Below are 20,732 nucleotides of genomic sequence, written 5' to 3' on the forward strand. Positions count from 1 at the left end.
GCAGAGGCAGAAAGGCCTTGCTTCCATTCACAGAAACATTGGTATGCCAGCCTGCTATTTCATTCACATAAAAGACTAAATATTGCATGCTTTTTTTGTCCTCTGCTCCTGTTCTCCTTTGTCTTTTTGCCTCCTCTTTTGATTTGCGAGGGCCTGCCTTTTCTCCCCTGCTTTTGTGTTTGCCTTTTTTTTTCTGAGGAGAGAAGGCAGACGTGCTGTCTTTTTTTTTTTTTTTTTTTTTTTTTCCTATATTTGCCAGGCAGGAAAGAGAGATGTTGGGAGGGACTGCAGTGCGAAATCTGCAGCAGAGTGAGAGCGGAAGCTGCTTATGAATGAGTGTCAGTCTTTCGGCTTCGCTAGATGCTCCTGAGGACATTTTACATGAATGGTGTCTGGCTGTGTGCTTTCCGCTGCCGGGGAGACAAAGATGCTTCATTGCTGCTGGTTTTAAGGAGACTCATGGGCTTTTTCTGTTATCCTTTTGGTTGTTTCATTGACTCACTCATCTGCCTGAGAAACATGCCATTCATATTGTGTTTTTTTGGAGCATCATTCATGTAGTTCAACCTGGACCAGTTGCTGGGTATTTTAGACAAGCTGTGAGATTATATCTGCTTCCTAGTTGTGAACTGAATGTTTTTTTTTTTTTCCTTTGTTGCAGAATGCTGATGGAGAATTAGTACTACACGTTAGACAAATGGTCTCAAAAGAGTTTTATGGAAAAATAGCTTTATTCATTTTTGCATTAATGTCTGGTTATAAATATTTTGTGCAGAAACAACAAGTGTATGCAGTCATAGGTTTTTGAAAGTACGTAACTGAGAAGCAGGTGTGAAGTCTGCACATATTCTGCAGCTATTATAAATTAAATGGACAATATATTAATGATGTTGCGTATTTCTGGTCATGCTAAAATTCCACTGTGTTGCTGCTTTCAGTAATTTAAAGAGCTGTATTTTAAATTCTTTAAGGAAAATGACGGCTTGAGGAAACATTTAAAATAGAGTTTTTATTCTTGAATCAAAGACGTGTTGGCAGGCGCTCTGATTGTGGCTGTCAATTAAATGGATGCTAGTTTTTATTACTTATTTCATATATTATCATTTCTGTGATTAGTTCATTGTGCGTGTCATTGCAACTTTTACCAGTTAATCCATTTTGTAAGATATTAATTGTATATAACATCAATTTAAGTGAATTATTTGGAATAGTTGCGTTAAGTTCAGGACTTAAGCTTCCTTTCATTCTTCATTTCCTTTTCTCAGAAAAGCAAATAAGGACAAAATTAGAGGGAATAAATATCAGACTGGGGAATTTAAAAATTGATTGGTTCTAGTGTGCTGTAAGTGGGAGTTTTTTTTTCTCCCTCCGACAGGAAGTGATTTGCAGTGTTCAGCAAGCCTTTTGTTGAGAAGGTTTTCTCAGATCAGTGAGTCATGCTTTAGCTCTGAGCCGGCAGGCAGGCAGGCAGGCGGGCAGGCAGGCAGCAGTCAGAGGAGAGTATTTGCTTTTCCCTCGCAGTATCCGTGATCATCGACAACATAGACCTTTCTCTGTTCTCTTACTTTTTGGATTTTTGAAGCTAGAAATCAGCAGCAGCAACAGCATCACTGCTGGAAACCAAACAAGCTGCACCACAACACTGGCAGCCTTTTAGAGACCTTTTTCTCTCCATCCTCTTCTTCCTCTGCCTCAATGCTGTGTTTCCATGGATTGTGTCTGTATATTTCTCTCTGACGGATTGGATTGCAGCTCTGGATTTCATTGAGGGCAGATTGGACTTTGGCGACAGCAGCAGCAGCAGCAGCAGCAGCTCAACACAACCACCACTGTAACCTCAATAGAGAAAATTACAGTCAGGTGGCCTGTGATTGCTAAAAGGCGTTTGCTGCCTGTACCGCTGCTGCTATGTTACAGGAGAGGGTAATCAGCACGGCTCAGCCACGTCTGCCAGCACACTTGTGAAAGAGGCAGGCTGTGCGTGTCGGTTGGTGGAGAGAGGGGAGAGAGCAAGAGAGAGAAGGGTATGCTTCACCGTACCAAATACAACCGCTTCAGGAATGAGTCAGTAACCTCTGTCGATGAGCTTCTCCACGGCCTGTCCATGAACCCCAAGGTCTCGGCCACCCCCCAGTCTGCAGCCGAGACATCTTACACACCCCCGACTGAGGTCCAGTCCTCCTCCACTACCACTGCTTCCAGCACCCCCACCAGCCACGGCTCTGACCACCTGGAAGATGGAGGCACCACCCTCTGCACCCTCATCAATAAGGTGTCCAGCCTGAAATTCAGCAACTCAGGCAGCTTGCTGGGCATCAAGGGTCTGCCCTCGGCTGTCAAGGACCTGGCTGTGTCTAAGCTGCAGGTGGGTGGGGGATCGGGCTCAGGCAGCTCCAGTGGCCCGAGCCCTGGTGCTGCCACAGCAGCGGCGGCAGCAGCCTCTGGTGTGGGCGGCTCTCTGTGCAGCTCGGCCTCCCATTCAACCCCCTGCTCACAGCTGGAGCCAGCCGTCAGCATGAGCAAGAAGAGCAGGCTGGACGAGCTCCAGCCCGGCAGAGTGGACTGGAATCCAGGTGGAGGTGGTGGCCTGGTGAGCAAACCCTCCAGAGGATGGCTACACTCGAGTGAGAAGATCTCTGGTCCAGGAGTGACATACATTGTGAAGGTTGGTGGTCTTTCTGTCTCGTTTCTGTTTTTGTCCTCTCCCTCTTTACCCAGTCTCTCTTTTCTTTCAATGACTCAAGCCTAGCTGTCTGCAAGGGGGGATAAAGGAGAGATAATGTAGTTTCAATGGCACATCACAACATGCCCTTGAGTGGGTGTATGTAGATTGGCTACAGCAGAAGGCCGAGTGAAGGAGCATCAGCCAGAAAACAGACATCGCATCATTCAGGAAAGGTCAACATTAGGAAAAAGTAGAGGAAAAACAAAAACAGCAGTCGTCAGTGTCGTTTTGAGCATGCTGTAAACATTTCAATTCATACGGCTTTTCTGTCCATCTTGTGTATGTGGAGCTGCAGCGTTATGCTTTTGTAACCATGGTGATGTGTTATTTCTGTACATTGTACATCCCTATGAGCTGTATGGCTGTTTTAGCTCGCAGATAGTGAAATGGTGGAAGAGGAAAAACAGACATGCAGCGCGTGTTTGTCTCGTCGCATCCGTATCTCACATTAATGCCGTTCAGCCATCATACATCATTTAAAGGAGCACAAGTTGGCGCACAACTACGAGGGCTGTGAATGTCATCATGCCGACAATGAGTCACTGGCATGAGGAGTGATGATGCTGAGCCCTGGCTGTTCAAGGTATAAAATGAATGAAAAAATGGAGCAAACCATTTTCACTGAAACCACAATGCAGCAGTGAAGTGTGCATTCGCCTGAACGTATAATCCTCCACATTAAATGTCGTTTTTAGGGGGCTGAGTGAGCAGACAGAAGAGCATTGCTTACTGAAACGTGTTATATTCCAAATCAAGTTACACAGTATGATTGGCATCATATGACAGCTACTACAACTCGCATGAACAAAGCCAACAGTATCTGTGACCAGCGTGACATTCCATTAACTGCATTAAGGACGGGAGCGCTTATTTGTCCAGTCAATGCCGCTGAAAGCATCCACACTGTGAGAGGGGAAATGGGTCCGGTCTGTGCTCCCCCACCCTCTGCTTTTCCTGTGGTTTGAGTCCTGTGTGTATTGAGTTCAGCGTGGTGTTATGCTCACAGCACTTTTAATTAGCGTCATGCGGTCACTCCTCGCACATCATGCACCATTACTCTAAAGGGACATTGATTGACAGTGACGTTGTTTACACTCACGGTTTTAGCCCATGGTAGCTGTGTGTACATGCAAAAAAAAAGAAAAAAAAAAAATCTATCAATCTAGATTTTGTCCTATAACAAAACAACTTGTTAGTGTATTTGTAATTATTTACTGTTCATCATCCTTATTTGGTGCAGGTTTTTCATACTTATTCAGCATTTATTAATCCCCTCAATGTCTTTCATGGGCTCCTCCTCCTCCTTTCGACCTGACATATGCTGTCTAGACTGTGCAGAACTGGACTGTATGTAATATAATGTTTTGCTAAAGCAACAGCTGTAAGTAAATTAAAGGCTTACATTTAAACTCCAGTAAGCATCAACAATGGTATGATCTATGACTTCATGATTCAGATGGTCTGTAAAGCCCCTGCTGTGTTTGTGTATGCTGTTTTGTGTGTGCGTGTTACCCATGACCACTTGTAAGTTGTGTTATTCGCTGGGATCATTTATGAGCTCTTCAGAGCTGGCCTCCCATTGATTTTCATAATTAATTTGAAGTTCAGTTTTACTGAGTGTTGTTTGTTGTACAGCATGAGAGAGAAATGGCTCAATGGTGTGCTCAGAATAGGTCTGTACCAATTTTAGAAGATATATTTTTGGCCCTGCTGATTTGTGCACTTCAAACTCGCGCTTCTAAAAATAGGTAACATTAAAAATTTGCAGACGTCACGTTGACAAAATGGTATTTGTTCGCTGGTACTTGCAAAACGTTCGCTGGAGAGAAGCGCCCTCATATGAAAGTTATGATTCCAATAACGTACTTCTGTGAAAAGGAGTGGAAACAGAAACGTTAGTGTGTCTGGATGTCGGTTTTGTTTACAGCCAGATTATGAATGTGATTCTGATAACGATAGGAACTCGTCAGCACAAAATGTTCCCAGTCTGTGCAATATTAATCACAAGAGGTGTTGTAATGTGAGTAGGTGGCTGGTACTGAAGACGGTTTTATGGGATAGGACTACAGTCACCTCATGTGGCATAGTGACACAGTGGTGCAGTTTCCAAATCACTTTGAACAAGCATTGACTTCGTGTTTTATTCCAGCTTTGCATCAACTTTATGTCAGACTCCAGCTGCATGTTTCTATTTCTAAGTAGGAAGTGGAAAACCATGATGCCAGCAAGCTTATGAAAACACCTGCGCTGATGTAATACGGGTTTAGGTCTGCTTGCAACCCTTATGCGTGCATAAGCAGATGAAGGTGGGATGAAAGGATGATAACTGAAATGACAGGTTTAATTTTCAGCCATGTCCTTTACACTTAGTGTGTTGGGTTTAGGGTATTCCAAAAATGTGTCCTTGAGGCCTAAAAGTAAAAAAAAATGCTTAAACGATGAATGCATTTCCTTCCGTTTGCATTGTTTACACACGTTTGCTGGCAAGCAGCCTTCTTCTTCACCTTTTCTTGGCACAAGCATCTTGGTCCATCAGAGGGTTAGCCTGAAATTGCAATTTAATTCATATTGCATCGCACCACATCAGGAACTCACTCACAAAAACACTGCTCCATGGTGCCACCGGTGGTCAAAAACCCCACAGGGCACCTTTAAATCCGGGATTATTTTGTTCCACCAACAAAGCTCACAGGAAAACTTGTTATGCGTATACGAACAACTGCATCAAGTCCAATGTTAAATGAGTCCAGCGTTTCACGGCTGCCCTCTCTGCTCCAGGTTTCTATATGTTAAGTAAATGTTGTAGTGATTTGCCAAACATTGCAGTTACGTGGGTTTAGTTAGTTTGGATTGAGATGTGTCTGAAATCTGAATGTACCTTTTGTCATTTCATTAAACATATTTGTATTTCACACATGATTTTACCTGTTCTGTTTTGCAGTATCTGGGCTGTATAGAAGTCCTTCGATCGATGAGATCCCTGGATTTCACCACAAGGTCACAAATTACAAGGTATGTCACAAGTTGCTCGGCCACGACCCACATTTTGAATTAATATTCATGTTAGGGTTACAGTACCTGTTGACCTTTGATTTCACTGTGAACTCTTCTAAACTCAAAGAAAATGAATGAACCTGTAAAGGTCTTGCATAAGTAAATGAGCTATTTGCTAACATTTTATAGCTACCTACGGACACCTGAAAGGAACACACACAGAGATTTAACACATGTAAGCACAAAAAACTTTTGAAGGTTGTCTCTGATTTAAAACAATGTGTTGAAACTGATTGTATCTTGGTAGAAAAGTTAAAATTCCTCTTATTAAGAGTACACCATCAATCCTAAAAATAAAAGTGAGTTTCATATCTATTTTGTTATAACCTTATACTGTCATTTGTAACATATTGTCAGTTACTTTTCCATCAAAGATGGTGTCACACATGTACAACATTAGTTCTAATGATGTTCTGTCTACGATCCACATCTTCTAAAATCCCCATAAAAAACGTGACAGGATTTTTCTCTCATATGTATTTCGAGTACATTCAGGCTGCCTGTTGTCACTATTTGTTTGCATGGAATCGTCTGTGACTCCATGTGCACACCATCTTTGAAATCATTGACCAATGTGCAGTGAGGCAAAGGCCAACAGTGAATCGGTTTGTGTCATGTCCACTTTTATGCTTGACTTCCTGAAGTCAGTCCAGACTAACGTTAGCTTGCAAGGCCACACAGCGGTAGGCCCTCTCCCTCTCTGTCACTGTGTGTGTGTGTGTGTGTGTGTGTGTGTGTGTTTCTGTTTCCCTCTAATAAAGAAGGCGATAGACAAACAGAGAGATAAAGCTATGTCTCATGCTGTTGCTATTTTTAGATTTCCCCTTTTCTAAAAGAACCTACTGCTGTGTGTGATTTATCCAGGTACAAAGGATACAGAAATTAACGTTTCTGTTTCTGTCATGAAACCAGTATTCACGATGTCTTAGGGGACATTGTGACTTTTCTGCATGAAAGCAGCTCTATCTTTAGCCGCTCTTTAATCCACATATTGTTGTCTTTTACACAAAAACGGCAGCACGGCGATGGCCGCTGCAGATAAAGCGCTTCACTTCACATCTTATAGACAGTTTTAGATTTTGCTCTGTGATGTGTAGCGCTGTATAACAGATACAGTTGCATGGTTTCAAGAGGTGCAGTGCATTTGCAATATTCCCTATGGCACCATATAAAACACTCTGCACAGCATATTGAATCTTGGCTCAGGTCTCTAGTGGCTGAGGTGATTTCATTTTATGTGTAACAACCTGTAGAGTTCAGGCGTAGCATAAATACAACCTTTTTTCTTTTAGTCAAATGTATTTAGTTATTTTCAGCTATTCTTTGTATTTATTTTTTTGTATCTTTATCATATCTTTTATCTTTGTCTCCTCATTTATTGATGGAAAAGTCATAGAATAAATTGATACATTCATCATTGAAATAATAATGACATTAAATAAAGGAAAACATGAAATTTTTCATCAGTCTGATTTCTCCAATACTTTGATTTCTGACCAAAAACCTGCAAAACTAGTGAGAATTCCCATCAGCCTCAGCTCTACTTTGTGCTTAGTGCTAATTAGCTAATGTTTGCATATTAAACATGACATAAATTGTATCTGCTGAACATCAATATGTTCGCATTGTTATTGTGAGCATGTTAGCATGATGACGTTAGCATTTAGCTGAGTGTTTTGCTGCCTCAGCACAGCCTCACAGAGCTGCTAGCATGGCTACACATTCTTATTCCTTCTAAGATAACAAAACATTTTTTTCTGTGATCTTGGCAAAGTGTGGAATCATGAATAGTAGCTGTAAATACAGTCTAACTTAATGCCAAAATTACTGTGATTCTGTGGCTGTCTATGGTCACCATCTTGGCTTCATCCTCCTCTCGCCCACCCTCTAGGGAAGCCATCAGCCTGGTGTGTGAGGCTGTTCCAGGGACCAAAGGAGCTCTGCGGAAGAGAAAGGTACGTGGATGGACAGAGAGGGAAGGAGGGAGGGAGATGGAGTGATCACGGGCAAAGTGATGCCCACGCTGAGAGAGCTGAGAAAATGAATGTTACTGAAAGCTACAGTAGAGAGAAAAAGAGGAAACAGCATTAGATATTCATTTACCCTTCCACGTTCTATAAAAAGCATCGCCCCTGTAAGTTCTTTTCCTCTCATCCTTCCTTAATGTAAAAAGAGAGGGAACACAGAGACAGATAGAGAGAAGAAGAAATGATGAGAGAGAGATTGTACTTAGAGAGGCTGAGGAGAGAGAAGAGAGATGAAGAGGTATGGGACTGTATGTGCGTGGGTGTAGCTCCAGCCCACGATGCATTGCACACCGCGCACAGTGCTTAGTGACTCATGTAGTGCACAATATCTGTGATCGGGAAGCCGAGCTAGTGTGCGTGCGCGCATGTGTGTGCTCACGTCTGTCTGCTGTGTGTGCGTGCATGTGCGTGGTGTGTGTCCACAGAGTGTGAGGAGACTGTGTCTGAATGTGGGGTGTGAAATGAAGCATTACTCTGCTCTCTCGAGCTTGTTCAAATGTCAGGGAAGAGTATATAACACAGAATCAGTGCCGACTAGTTTCTCTCTCAGAATAGATGGAAGATATAAGATAATGTTATTTTGGCTGTGTGACAAATGCACTACATGACATCAGCGTCATACAGAGGATTTTGAATGGGTTTGGCTAATTTTATTTGGCCTCTTTGCCTCCGCTCTTCATCAACAGTATCTTAAGTATCCAGCACTTCACAGCCCCCTATTTTTAGACCAAATTTGCATGGCCAAAAACTGTAACTGATCCAAATATTGAACAATGATATTTCCTCTGTATTCATTTACAAGTGCTGAAATAAAACTTCAATGGATCATACTGCTTAGAGGAATAGTTCAACATTTTGGGAAGTTTGCTTAAAGACTTATTTGCAGAGTGAATGTAAGACTGTTGCTAACAGCTGGTTAGCTTAGCTTAGCATAAACACTAGAAACAGGGCTCCTGGCTCTGTCCAAATGTGACAAAATTAACAGTGCCTCTAAATCTCAATAATTCTGCAAATCAAAAAAAATGCGTCAGACTATTTCTTCCCCGGGCCTCAGCAGAGAAGTCACTGCATGTATGCAATAATTAGCCTGGAGATACAGTATAACATGTCACATTAGTGAGCTTTAGAGGTGCTGTTTCCAGCCTTTATGCTAGGCTAAGTTAAGCTAAGCAGGTCTGTTTGCTAACCAGCCACAGCTTCATATTTACTGTGTAGACATGAGAGTGGCAGCGATCGTCTCATCTATCTCTCAGCAAGAAAGCAAACAAGCATTTTTTTCCCCCCCAAAAATGCAAAGTGCTTCCTTTAATGGGCAAAAGGAGACTTTGTTGCTGTCTTTTGTTTAGTCTGTGTCTGTCTGTGTCCTCCTCAGCCACCGTCCAAAGCTCTGTCCAGCATCTTGGGGAAGAGTAACCTGCAGTTTGCTGGCATGTCCATCAACCTAAATATCTCCACCAGTAGCCTCAACCTGATGACCCCTGACGGCAAACAGGTCGGCGTGCATCCTTTGTAAACAGATACAGGATTCTGCCACATAGATGTGCTAAAAATACACGATGCTGCTTTGATAGCATGTCCATTGTTCATTGGTCCACACAAGTAATACTAAAAGATACTTAAAAAAAATCACTGAAGAAGGCCGTGGGATTTGCTTAAAGCACAGTGAACTGACCAACCAAAAAGGATAATAACTCAATGAACACTAATTCACTAATTCAGTTTGCCACAACAGAGGCGATCTTATTTTAGCCACTGCTAAAGTAATACGAGTTTTATAGACTTGTGGATGTTTGTTTAAGGAGGTTTATGCAGTAAAAGTTAAAAGAGGAAGACAAGTAGAGGCATGTGATGTCTCCAGATGTTGCTAGAATTACCAGAGGAGGCTGGCAGCTTGACTCTCCAGAAGCACATCACTATATTTAGCCAGTTAAATGGATAATGAAGTAGTTTTCTTTGTGGCAAGAGTGGTCAGTGGTCACACTGTTCATTACGGTCTACCACAGTGGCCCTCTTGATACTGCCAGCAGATAGTGCCAAAGTAAAAAAATCGTTCAAATCCTACAGAATAACCTTTTTCCTCTGGAGAAGCTGTTGACAAAGCACCAAATCTGGAGAATGACCCTGACTCATCCAACCCTCTCACTCCTTATCTCTGAGCTGTAAACAAGTAAACTACTTGTTTACTGCTTCCATTTTTTATGCTAAGCTAAGATAATCACACCGTCTAGCTCCAGCTCCATATTTGACAGACAAACGTGAAACTGGTGTCGAACTTCTCATCTAACTCCAGGCAAGAAAGTGAATAAGTGTGTTTCTCAGTGTCAGACTATTTCTTTAAAGGCCACTGATGAACAGAGCTGAATACTTCCTATATGGCTGCCTCACAGTGGCTTTAATATGTAAAGGCAAATAAATTAACCAAAATTCTGATGTACATTTTAAATTGTATATGTGTGTAGATGGGCACTTGCATCTATCTGTGTGTATAATGAGACATTTGCTAACTCATATGTATTGAATATTTCTTGACAGATCATAGCCAACCATCACATGCAGTCCATCTCCTTTGCATCAGGTGGAGATCCTGTAAGTAACTCAATGGCCTGTGACTTGTGATAAAAGAAACCTAAACTACTTCGTAACCAACAGATTTGATTTACTAAAACAAACACAATTTACAACAGTTGAAATGTCTGTATGTTGTTTGTCTTCATGTTTTTAGGACACAACAGATTACGTTGCCTATGTAGCAAAGGATCCTGTTAACAGAAGAGGTAAGGGTTCGTTGCTTGACCACTATAGTGTATCTCACATGCAACATGCTCATTGAGCTTTGTTGCTCTGTCCCTCCTCAGCGTGTCACATCCTGGAGTGCTCTGATGGGCTGGCCCAGGACGTCATCAGCACCATCGGCCAGGCCTTTGATCTTCGCTTCCAGCAGTACCTGCAGTGTCCCTCAAGCAAACTGTCCTCCACACATGACAGGTGAGGTGTTCATGACACACTTAGCACTCACAAAAGGACAGATTCACCAACGCAAGCACACATACATGTTTTTTTTTTCTAGGATGGCAAAGGCATGACCTGTCCTACTCTGCCTCTGATTGTCATGACTTTGCCATCCTGGAGAAAAAAGCAAAGTGGCCACAGAGACAGTGCTGAGTTTCATGATCAAAACGTTTTCCTCAGGGTATTAAACATGGAGGAGTTACCGTGGACAGAGGAAGAGGAGGAGTCAGCAGAACATCCTTACTATAATAACATCCCTGGCAAGATGCCACCCCCTGGAGGCTTCATCGACACCCGGCTGATCAATCAGAATGCAGCACCAGATGGATGCCAGGTACCACTCAATTTATGTCGATTAATCTCAGGAAGTGGAACAGAATAACTTTTTACTCACGTGGACGTAATCTCAATAACATCATTACCGTTGAGTCTTTTTTTAAATACCAACCCAATACCAACTTTCTATTTTTGATTGATAATGTGTCTTAACCGGTAGCTGTGTGCTTGTATAACTTCAGATAGGTCCAGGTTCGGTAGATCAGACGTATTACCAGGGGCGGCACTGTGGAGAAAACTGGGGAGATGAAAGAAAACCAATATTCATACAACAGGGTAAGAAAATCCACGCTTCCCACAACCTAGATACATGTTAAATTTTGCAGAATTACATAAACTCAATGTTATTTCTCCACATTTCAACTGTAGGATCATTTGATATAAGCAGCCTGCCTGAGAGTAAAGGTCAGGCACCAAAAACAGGAGAGATGCCCGCGTATGTGAACACTCAACAGATTGATGCCCAGGTGCTCGCAGCGCTCCAGGCAGAGGCGGAAAATGTGACAAAGGGCATGGCAGCTGCAGCCAAAGAGAGCCCACAGAAGGACCTGTTTGACATGAGTAAGTGTTGGTTGGTGGGGAGTGGAAGTTTCAATTCCTCTAAGTCATTAAGACTCACCTGTTGAAGCATTACAGAGTATATTTCCCACACAGTTTCTTTGAAAATGAGTGCATATTTTTTAATATCCGTTTTACGCGGCGCCCCTATGTTTTGAAAACGAGGTTGTAGTCGGAGTTCTTAATTAGAGGGCTTCCCAGCTTTTGTTTCCCGGTGACTTCAGTGCAGTATTATAATAACAGCATATCAGTATGAAGACAAAGGGGGACAGTGTTAATATCAGTGCACACAGCTTTATTCTTTCCTCCTGTCAACTTCAGCCTTAACCTTGCTATTATTATACATGAAAGATCAGTTACGTAAAGATGTGTGTAACTATGTCTGAAGAATCCATGACACAAATTACATGTGAGCAGTGAACCTATTCGAATGTGAATTGGTCTGATATGAAACGTGAGCTCGTGCATCATTGTCCACCTACTGTACAGTCACATTTTACTTTGTTTCGGCACTAACAGTTTTAAAATGGTTAATTGCAGAACTATATAACAGAAAATTATTATCCCTTTTTTTTTTTTGCATCATCAGCATAACAGAATGAGAATATGTATAAAATTGCATGACTGAAATAAGCCTCTTTCACACTGGACAAGAAACTACCAACATCTTGCTCTTGAGTACAATCAGCATTCATTCCCAGGTCACATGACGAATGTGTGGTTATGTCAGTTGTCTCATATCAAGAAGGACCTGGGTTTGAAATGTGACCCTGGCTCTGGGTAGAGTTCTTCCTTTGTACATGTTCCATGTGCACGAGTTTCCGCTTTCAATCCAAATAAAAGCCAGGTCAGGTTAATTAGTGACTCTAAATTACTTGGAGGTGTGAGATGAAGGTGAATCTCTTGTGTTACTTTTGTAATGGGGTGGCAACGTCCCAGTGTGTTTCCCTGCCTCTGTGGGTGCTGTGAGCATTAACGTCTGGACACAAAGAACAAGTCTAGACACTGAATGTAACCTGCAGACTTACATGTTCAGTACTGTGTCATCAGCATATCATCGCATCAGGTTACAAATTATATGACATATAATGTAAGTATACAGATAAATGAACTCACAGATATACATACAAATTTAGTGTATAGACGGAGTAAAACATGACAATAAAGTGCTTCCTCATGAAGTATTTGTAAAGCCATTTTTCTAACATTTTAAAACCCGCATAGTTTACCGTCATGTTTACTTGCTAGCAGCCTTCTTCTTCTTTGCCTTTTTCCCATACATTGCTGCATTTCTGTGTGCATCACCACCACCTGTCAGTGCGAAACTATTGGCAGGAATGTGTACTTCTTCAACTTTGTGCATGAGACACACAAAACAGATCCCATACATTGAAACATTGCTCCATGGCACTGCTAGTGATCATGTCATGGGAAAAGAAAAGAAAGCCACTGTGAAGAAACTGAAAGACCAGTGTGTAGGATTTAGCATCATCTAGTGGTGATTTTGCAGATTGGAGCTAACTGAATACCACCCACCTCACCCTCCCTCTGTGAATATAAAGAGCTCATTCGAAGGTAAAGAAAACACAACAGTTATTTTCAGGCGAGTGCACATGAGTGAAACATACTTATGAATATTATATTCCATTTGTGCCAATAGATGCCCCTAATAAAGCACACTGGACCTTTAAGACACTCAAGATCAAAGCGCAAAACCATAATGACCTTCTATAAGTAGCTGATTTTATGGGTTAGCATAGTTTACCAGTCTTGACAGCTGCAGGAAGTGATGGTAAAAATTGTGCTATCCTTCCTCTCTTAATTCTTAATTTTGGCACTGCCCTCACCCATACCAGAACCCTTTGAGGATGCTATTCAGTCGCGGTCCCATCCGCCATCCCAGGGGCAAGCCCAGTCCCAGGCTTCTGGTCTTCACAAGGCAGCATCGGTGGACAACTCCAGCCCTCTTCTGGTGCGCTCGCTGGCCTTCCGGGCACAGGAGGAGCTGGAGGGCCAGACGTGGTACCATGGCAAAATGAGCCGCCGAGACGCTGAAAAACTGCTGAAAGACGACGGGGATTTCCTGGTTCGTAAGAGCACTACCAACCCAGGGTCCTATGTACTGACGGGCATGCACAATGGACTTGCCAAACACCTACTTCTGGTGGACCCTGAGGGCACGGTAAGATGGGGTCAAAGGACATTAAAGGAGATTTGTGAAGTTTTGAATGAATAAGAATGCATAATATTTTTCATTGTGCAAGAAAAAAAAGACTCAACTTGATCTTTGCTAAACTTATTTGGCCACAATAAACATTTATCATTTATCTCTTTCTCCTTTCAAAGGTACGGACAAAAGATCATGTATTTGACAGCATTAGCCATCTTATTGGCCATCACCGTGACAACAATCTGCCGATTGTGTCAGCTGGGAGTGAACTGTGTCTCCTACAGCCTGTCGGAAGGAAACAGTGACACTTGCAATGCCTGATGGGAAATAGGAAGCTCTGGACAGTCTCTCCTATGATCCTGAAACTTGAAGAAGAAACACGAAGAGAAGATGCTTAAAGGCTCCACGCGCTGACAGTGTTTTTGGGAAATTGGCCTGTGGTTACTTTACTGGAGGCACTGGAAGACGCAAGATTTGTTTAAGATAAAAAAAAAATTATTTATAGAACTGTTATTATTTTGTTGTGATGACTGAAATGCTATATTTTTGAGAAGACATAGGTGCATTTGGACATAATATCTTGATTTGGTGTTTTAAAAGATAAAAAAAAGACAATTGTTCTTGTAGTTTAGATGAAGTGCAAATCAAACCTCAAAGAGGTGTTAACAAGAGTATTTTAGGATAAAAACCTGAAATTTTAGTTTTGTCTGTCAAGCACAACCACATTTCTACAGGAACCGTTGGCTAAGAGGTCGAGGAAACGAAAACAGTGCTGTTTATAATGAATTACTTTAGGAAAAATGTCCTTTAATCTCACCGATAGTGTGACAGCTCACTCAATTAGTCACTATATGAAACCTGCTTTTACTGGGGATTAGACCTGAATGTGTTTTGCTTTGCAGTAGTCACAAAGTGTTGGGGTGCAAACAGACATCCTCCATAGTGCTGTCAATGGCTTTAAAGATAAACTTTTTTTATGAAGTATTTCCTTGTGTCACTGCAGTCGCATGACTTAAAATCAACTGTTCTCGTGGACATTGTTCGTAGACCTTGATACCCCTTTATTTGAAAGAGGTGCTTGTGTATGCTGACACTGTAAAATATTTATGCTTTTCAACCAGTGATTATTTCTGAATTGGTTTTCTCTGGATTCTTCTTTTAGGTGTGTAGTCAATGATTAGTTTTGGGGCTTGAGTCATGCAATGGATATTCTCACATTCTTGATTAACGTTTTCGGCTTTTTTTTTGTGTGAACTCTTAAAAAGTTACTCTCATTTGAATGATCACAAATGAATAGCACAATCAGAACGTTAGATCATCTGTGTCAGTTGCACCAAGACGAATTACAGATGTGTTGACACTCAATGCAGAATGTTTAATATTAGACCACCTTCACTGACTGATGTGTGTGGATATCTTATGGCAGCACCACTTTATTGCCACTAGATGTCAGCACAGACCTGCTTGTTTACCCCTGTCTGTCACACTCACTTCAATTCTCTCGTGTTATCACTTATTAGTAGCAACGGATGCTGGCTGTGTGCTGCACTACAGCACAGGGGAAACTCCAACTCTAAGAAGCAAGTTCTCAACCATTGTTGCTTGACAGGTCAGACTTCATTTGCATTTCGCAGTCCACTCAGAACAGTTTACTGTATTTAGGTTATACGGACTGTTTTTGTAGAGCGGGAATCAAATTTTGAAATGGCTTCTAGACATAGTACACAGCAGTTCTGGCTAACAGACTTTTGAAATGCTCTCATCCTTACTATTGTCAGTACTCTGATGGATACCAAATGAATGGGGCATTGTATTTGATATGCACTGGACCACTTCAGTTGAACCAAAATCAGCATGTGTTCAATGAGTTTGACAAGACAGATGCAATGTAATATAACGTGCCTGTATTTTGCTGCAAGAGGGAGTGTACAGTACATGCATCTCACGACAACACATATTTTAGCAGAGCAGTACAAACATGTCCAGCACCGGATCCATTTTGGTTTAAGCTGATAAGACTTTCCTTGATTCCTTGTGTCCCTTTGAGCAGCCCGGAATATTGGCGTTTTGAGAGAAACATGAGAAGAAAGGGGCACAAAGAATAATTGAGTTTGGTTTTTTTTACACTTATCTGCCATTAACTTTTACTTTGTTGAATTCTTTCTGACATAATTTCATCAAATCTAATATCTTGGGAGAAGGAATAACGTGCTAAATCTTTAAAAAGCACGATGCCAATATAAAGAATTCTTTTTGGGATCAGTCTTTATTTCCGAAGAGCAAATTTGTAATCACCTCGGCCAAACGCGCAAAGTTCAAAGCATACAAAGCAGGAACAACTCCATACTTGAATCTCTCTGATCACATGACGATTAGCTGTGCGGCGTTAAGAAATTATCCAACCAAACACGCTGGGACGCAAAAAGAACATGGCTTCTTTCCAGATTTCTGTTGATGAAAATGTGCCTTTTATTTGTACAAATGGTATTTTTATTTCTTTCTCTCTCTCTTCAAAGTGCAATAGCTGATCTTCGATGGGGCATGCCTGTTCACTAGAGGTTGTGTTTTGCCCTGCTGCGTGTTGCTGCTTGAGACTACTGTTTTCTCTCTCTGTCTCTTTCTCTCCCTCCCTCCCTCTCTATTATATATTATAAATGTATCATTTCCAGACTCTAAATATAAATCTTTGTCGGAGGGAATCACACAGAAACTCACTATTTTGGAACAGGTACAGTTAAAAAAAAAGGAAATAAAAACAAAGAAAGGAGTCCAAATGATGTTTACAGATTTAATCTTTTGGTTGTATGGGTTTATCATTATTCTGTATGACTGTTGGCAATAAAACCGTGAATGTGTAGAAGCTCTGCTGTTGTCTCTGCTGTCATGATAACACATTTCAGTTTATAATAGATGCAGCATTTAGCCAGTGTCATCACAGTTTCCATCCAAATTAGTTTAAAAAAAATGTGTTTTCTCACTTACTTCTGGTGATATCTTGCCATGCAGATAGTTTTTGTTTATTTTCACCTCAAAACAAATATCCGCTAACAGTGTTGTTGTTATTCTGGATGGCCCGCAGAACACAGTCATGAAAGTTTTAAAGGGGACATATTATGGAAAATGGTTGTCGCCAAGGCTTCATATCAGATTAACAAGCCTCAACAAGCTGTTCAGAATTATTACCCTTTGTGATGTGACACCAAGGACACAAGCAATCTTTTAATTAATTGGTTATCAATGGGGTAACCAGGCAGGTAAGGAAATGATTTATTTGAAATCTGGTGTGTGCATCATGTAAATTTGTTGCTGTAAACAGATGCTGCTGCTGAATATTTTAATGCTATTTTGTCAATGCTGGGAGTAACACAAACTGGTCTCCATTGTGGCTGCAGAGCTCTCACAACCTGTATGTACAAAACTACCTGCATGGCAGAATACCGTTGACAAAATAATACGCGTTTATTTGTAGTCTGGGTGAAGTTATTTTCTCAAAGGAATGAGGAAGATGCAACATGTAATAAGGCAGAACTTCACTTCATCCTGTCAAAGCCAATATCTAGCATCATATAAATAACTGCACATAGTAAACTCTTTCTATTTCATGTGCTGCATCCGCATGCCTCTTCCTTCATTTTACCAGCTTCATGCTTTTAAGGTTGATACATAACGTTTCCACTTCTAGAATAATGAGATAACAGACAAACACACTCGCAACAATTTCAGTCTGGAACTAAAATGGAAATTTAAGAGATTCTGTTCTGAACATGCAGCATGTTGTGTAGATACGTCACCAGCACTGAAGATATTAACTACCATTCTTAACCAGCAGATGGAGCTGTAGTATCACTTAAGACTACTGATTTGCACAAACTGCATCAGCTACATTAACTGTACAGTGATAACATGCAGTTTGACCATGATGCTGCTGAGTTAATGCAAATTGTGGTAGGTTTGATTCATGTTTTTATCTCATTTACATCACATATATGTACAATTTATACTGCAGTTTTCATTACAGTAACTGCACGGTATACTGTGGTATTATGGAGTAAATACAAAATTACAGATGAGACTGCATAGAATAATAAATAATTCCCACTGTTTGTAATTACACTAATAATTGTCTACAATCATTCTTCATTACATTATTTTGCAGAACTATAATTGCACTTTAATTCATTGCAGGTGATTTTTCACTTCTTATTTGTCTGAGGTGGTCACAACTGTAACCACAGAGGTAAAGGTTTTTTTTTTTTTGCTTATTTTTTTTATCTTTTTTTTTGTCAAGGGTAAGAGCACCATTCAGTTGCAAATCACCACTGTCCTGCAAAGACCATGCACCTCAAAAATGTCCACTTTTCATGAGCTAAGAAAAATGTATTTTTTCAGATAATCCAGATGGTTTTCAGTCAGTTTTAGGGGGTTTATCCTCCAGTTAAATGTAAAATCACTCAATGTGGAGATACATGTTTCTCAGTGGACAGTGATGAAATATGAACTGTACTTGACAAAGGCGTTGACAGTGATTGTGTCACTGAACATATTGGCTTTATACATTAATCAGTCAAGTGTGGACATTTTAATAAGCTTCCGAATCTCGGATGATGCAGATAAATGAATATTGAGCACAAAGGAGAAAGCACTGCCCTGCAGCCTCTGCCTGAAGTCTACAGCTCATTCAAGAAACCCCTCTTTCGAAACCAATCACAACCCGATGAGTTTAGGACCACCCTCACCGTCCTACTGTAGACATCTTGCTCCCTTTTCTCAGTCTTTTCTGTCACTCTCGAGGACGGCCTGAGCAGCCCCTCCTGCCACCACTGACACCTGGCCATGGCCTGTGTCTGCCTCCTGCTCCCTCTCCAGCTCCGCCTGCCTGAAGCTCTGCTGGCTCTGGTTGGGGTTGTTCTGGCTGCTCCACGACTTGCTCCTGCTGCGGCTGGGCTCCAGAGACTGCTTGTTCCCGCTGCCATTGACTAAAGCCCTCTCCCTGTAGCAAACGCCACACACCAGACCCAGGAAGGCCCGTCTCATCTCGCGGCTGGCCAGAGTGTAGATGACTGGGTTCATGGCTGAGTTGAGCACGGCCACCGCGATGAACCAGTCAGCCTTGTAGAGGATGGGGCAGCGCTGCTCACAGGCCACATCCAGCAGGAGCAGGATGAAGATGGGCGTCCAGCAGGCGATGAAGACCCCAACTACAATGATGACAGTGCGCAGCAGCGACATGGCATGCTCAGAGTTTCTGTGCTTGCTCACCTTTTGGCTGCTGGACTTTACCAGGATGTAGATGCGGGCATAAAGGACTGACATGGCCAAGAGCAAAACCATGAAAACTATGATACAGAAAGCTACATATTTCTTGGTGTAGAGAGGGAGGACTGTGGAGCACTCAGGGAGATTGTCCAGGCAGTTCCAGCCCAGAATAGGCAAAGCTCCAAGAGATATAGCGATCAGCCAGCAGGTCCCTATGAGCAGAAACACTCTGTAGTTCTTGCTGGCATCATAAGGCCTCATTTTGATCATAGTCAGGTGTCTCTCTATTGCAATAGCCAGGAGACTGAAAATGGAGGCACCAAGGGCGACAAACATGCTTCCCTCTCTGACAAACCAGAGTGCAGGTGAGAGCTGCAGGGTCTTCTCTCCTGACAGGAGCAGGTTGACCAGGTAAGCGACTCCAGCCAGCAGGTCGCAAAGCGCCAGGTTTCCGATGAAGAAGTACATGCGGTTGTGGAACCTGTGGTTCCTCCATATTGCGGTCAGCACGGTGAGGTTCTCCAGGACGATGAAGCTGCATATGATGAGGAACACGATGGTTTTGGTGTCCACGGTGCCGGGGCTCGAGCCGACGCTGGGCCGGTGGTCCAGCTTCCCCGTGTAGTTGTAGTGGAGGAAGATCTGAGGGTTTACCATCTTCAAGGCACCGGCTGCTGACACTGGAGGTCAGAAGAGAGCAAGGAGTCCAGTGTCAGCAGATCCAACGTGTTCAGCTGCCGTGGAAGATGTGAGGAACATGAGTGTTATTCCACAAAGCAGCCAGATATCGTCATCATCCAGAAATACAGCAATAAATGGTGCTGTCTGGTGGATTTAAAATGAATAATAAGCTTTCCTTACTCTGATGGAAACATGAGGTTATTACTTCAGGAAAATGCATGCAGAAAACTTTAAAAAATGTACAGGAAACATGATTTACAACTTAAAATATACTACATGCTGTTTGTTTGTTTACATAGAGTTACTGGACCACTGCCCGAAGCACCAGGGGATCATTTAGGACTTAAATGAATCTTTTCCTATGCTTTTAAGGCATGAAGTTAGCTTTATTTCTGATTAGAGTAACCCACTGTAGTCCTAATCGATTTAACTTCCTTGTAAATTAGACCGCGCAGATGTAATTAGTCTCTTTGTGTCGATTGGAGCAGTTTCCCAGATGAGAGCTGTGAAAGACTTACCGTGGGATGCTCGCAGTCAGGGTGTAGCTCAAAGTTTAAGACACACATTTCATTACTGAGGTGTAGATTCTCCGTGTTTCCCGGATCAGACGTTGAACTTTAATTCGGTGTCCCTCGCTGCGTGGAAGAGCAGCTCCGCATCTTTTTCTGATCTCTAAACTCCGGAGCTGTCGACGGTTGGCTGGAAGTCACACCTCCCCCTCCTCCCCTCCTGCAGCCCGGGCAGGGAGAGCGGAGAGGCTGGGTCGGCTCAAGGGTCAGTTCAATCCGTGAAGCATGTCAGCGTTAGGAGGTACGTGGAAAACACATGCTGCAGCAATTCATTGTCACTGTTTTTGTCCCAGATACGTTAAAAAAAAGTCCCCCAGGAATATGACAACCCCCCACCCCCAGAAATA

The 20,732-nt window shown here is 42.1% G+C and overlaps 2 protein-coding genes across 2 annotated transcripts; one reads left to right on the forward strand and one right to left on the reverse strand.

Moving 5' to 3' along the window:
- shc3 (SHC (Src homology 2 domain containing) transforming protein 3) lies at positions 1-16,739 on the forward strand. The gene is made up of 12 exons (XM_076757762.1): positions 1-2,665; positions 5,667-5,737; positions 7,671-7,734; positions 9,179-9,298; positions 10,339-10,392; positions 10,529-10,580; positions 10,662-10,791; positions 10,996-11,149; positions 11,334-11,427; positions 11,521-11,712; positions 13,566-13,891; positions 14,056-16,739. Exons 1-12 carry the CDS (start codon positions 2,027-2,029, stop codon positions 14,182-14,184), a joined length of 2,025 nt encoding a protein of 674 aa, XP_076613877.1. The 5' UTR covers positions 1-2,026; the 3' UTR covers positions 14,185-16,739.
- A 1,422-nt stretch (positions 16,740-18,161) lies between these two features.
- s1pr3b (sphingosine-1-phosphate receptor 3b) lies at positions 18,162-20,487 on the reverse strand. The gene is made up of 2 exons (XM_076757763.1): positions 20,335-20,487; positions 18,162-19,869 (listed from the first exon to the last, which is right to left on the reverse strand). Exon 2 carries the CDS (start codon positions 19,790-19,792, stop codon positions 18,647-18,649), a length of 1,146 nt encoding a protein of 381 aa, XP_076613878.1. The 5' UTR covers positions 19,793-19,869; positions 20,335-20,487; the 3' UTR covers positions 18,162-18,646.
- Between the last annotated feature and the right edge of the window lie 245 nt (positions 20,488-20,732).

This window comes from Chaetodon auriga, chromosome 19 (genome assembly GCF_051107435.1).
Source record: "Chaetodon auriga isolate fChaAug3 chromosome 19, fChaAug3.hap1, whole genome shotgun sequence".
Taxonomy (NCBI): domain Eukaryota; kingdom Metazoa; phylum Chordata; class Actinopteri; order Chaetodontiformes; family Chaetodontidae; genus Chaetodon; species Chaetodon auriga.

Excerpts from the sequence above, each read along its gene's own strand:
- shc3 (XM_076757762.1), top strand. The coding sequence starts at position 2,027 with ATGCTTCACCGTACCAAATACAACCGCTTCAGGAATGAGTCAGTAACC. Across the intron at positions 2,666-5,666 it reads GAGTGACATACATTGTGAAG|TATCTGGGCTGTATAGAAGT; the intron begins GTTGGTGGTCTT and ends TCTGTTTTGCAG. Across the intron at positions 10,393-10,528 it reads TTGCATCAGGTGGAGATCCT|GACACAACAGATTACGTTGC; the intron begins GTAAGTAACTCA and ends TCATGTTTTTAG.
- s1pr3b (XM_076757763.1), bottom strand. The coding sequence starts at position 19,792 with ATGGTAAACCCTCAGATCTTCCTCCACTACAACTACACGGGGAAGCTG.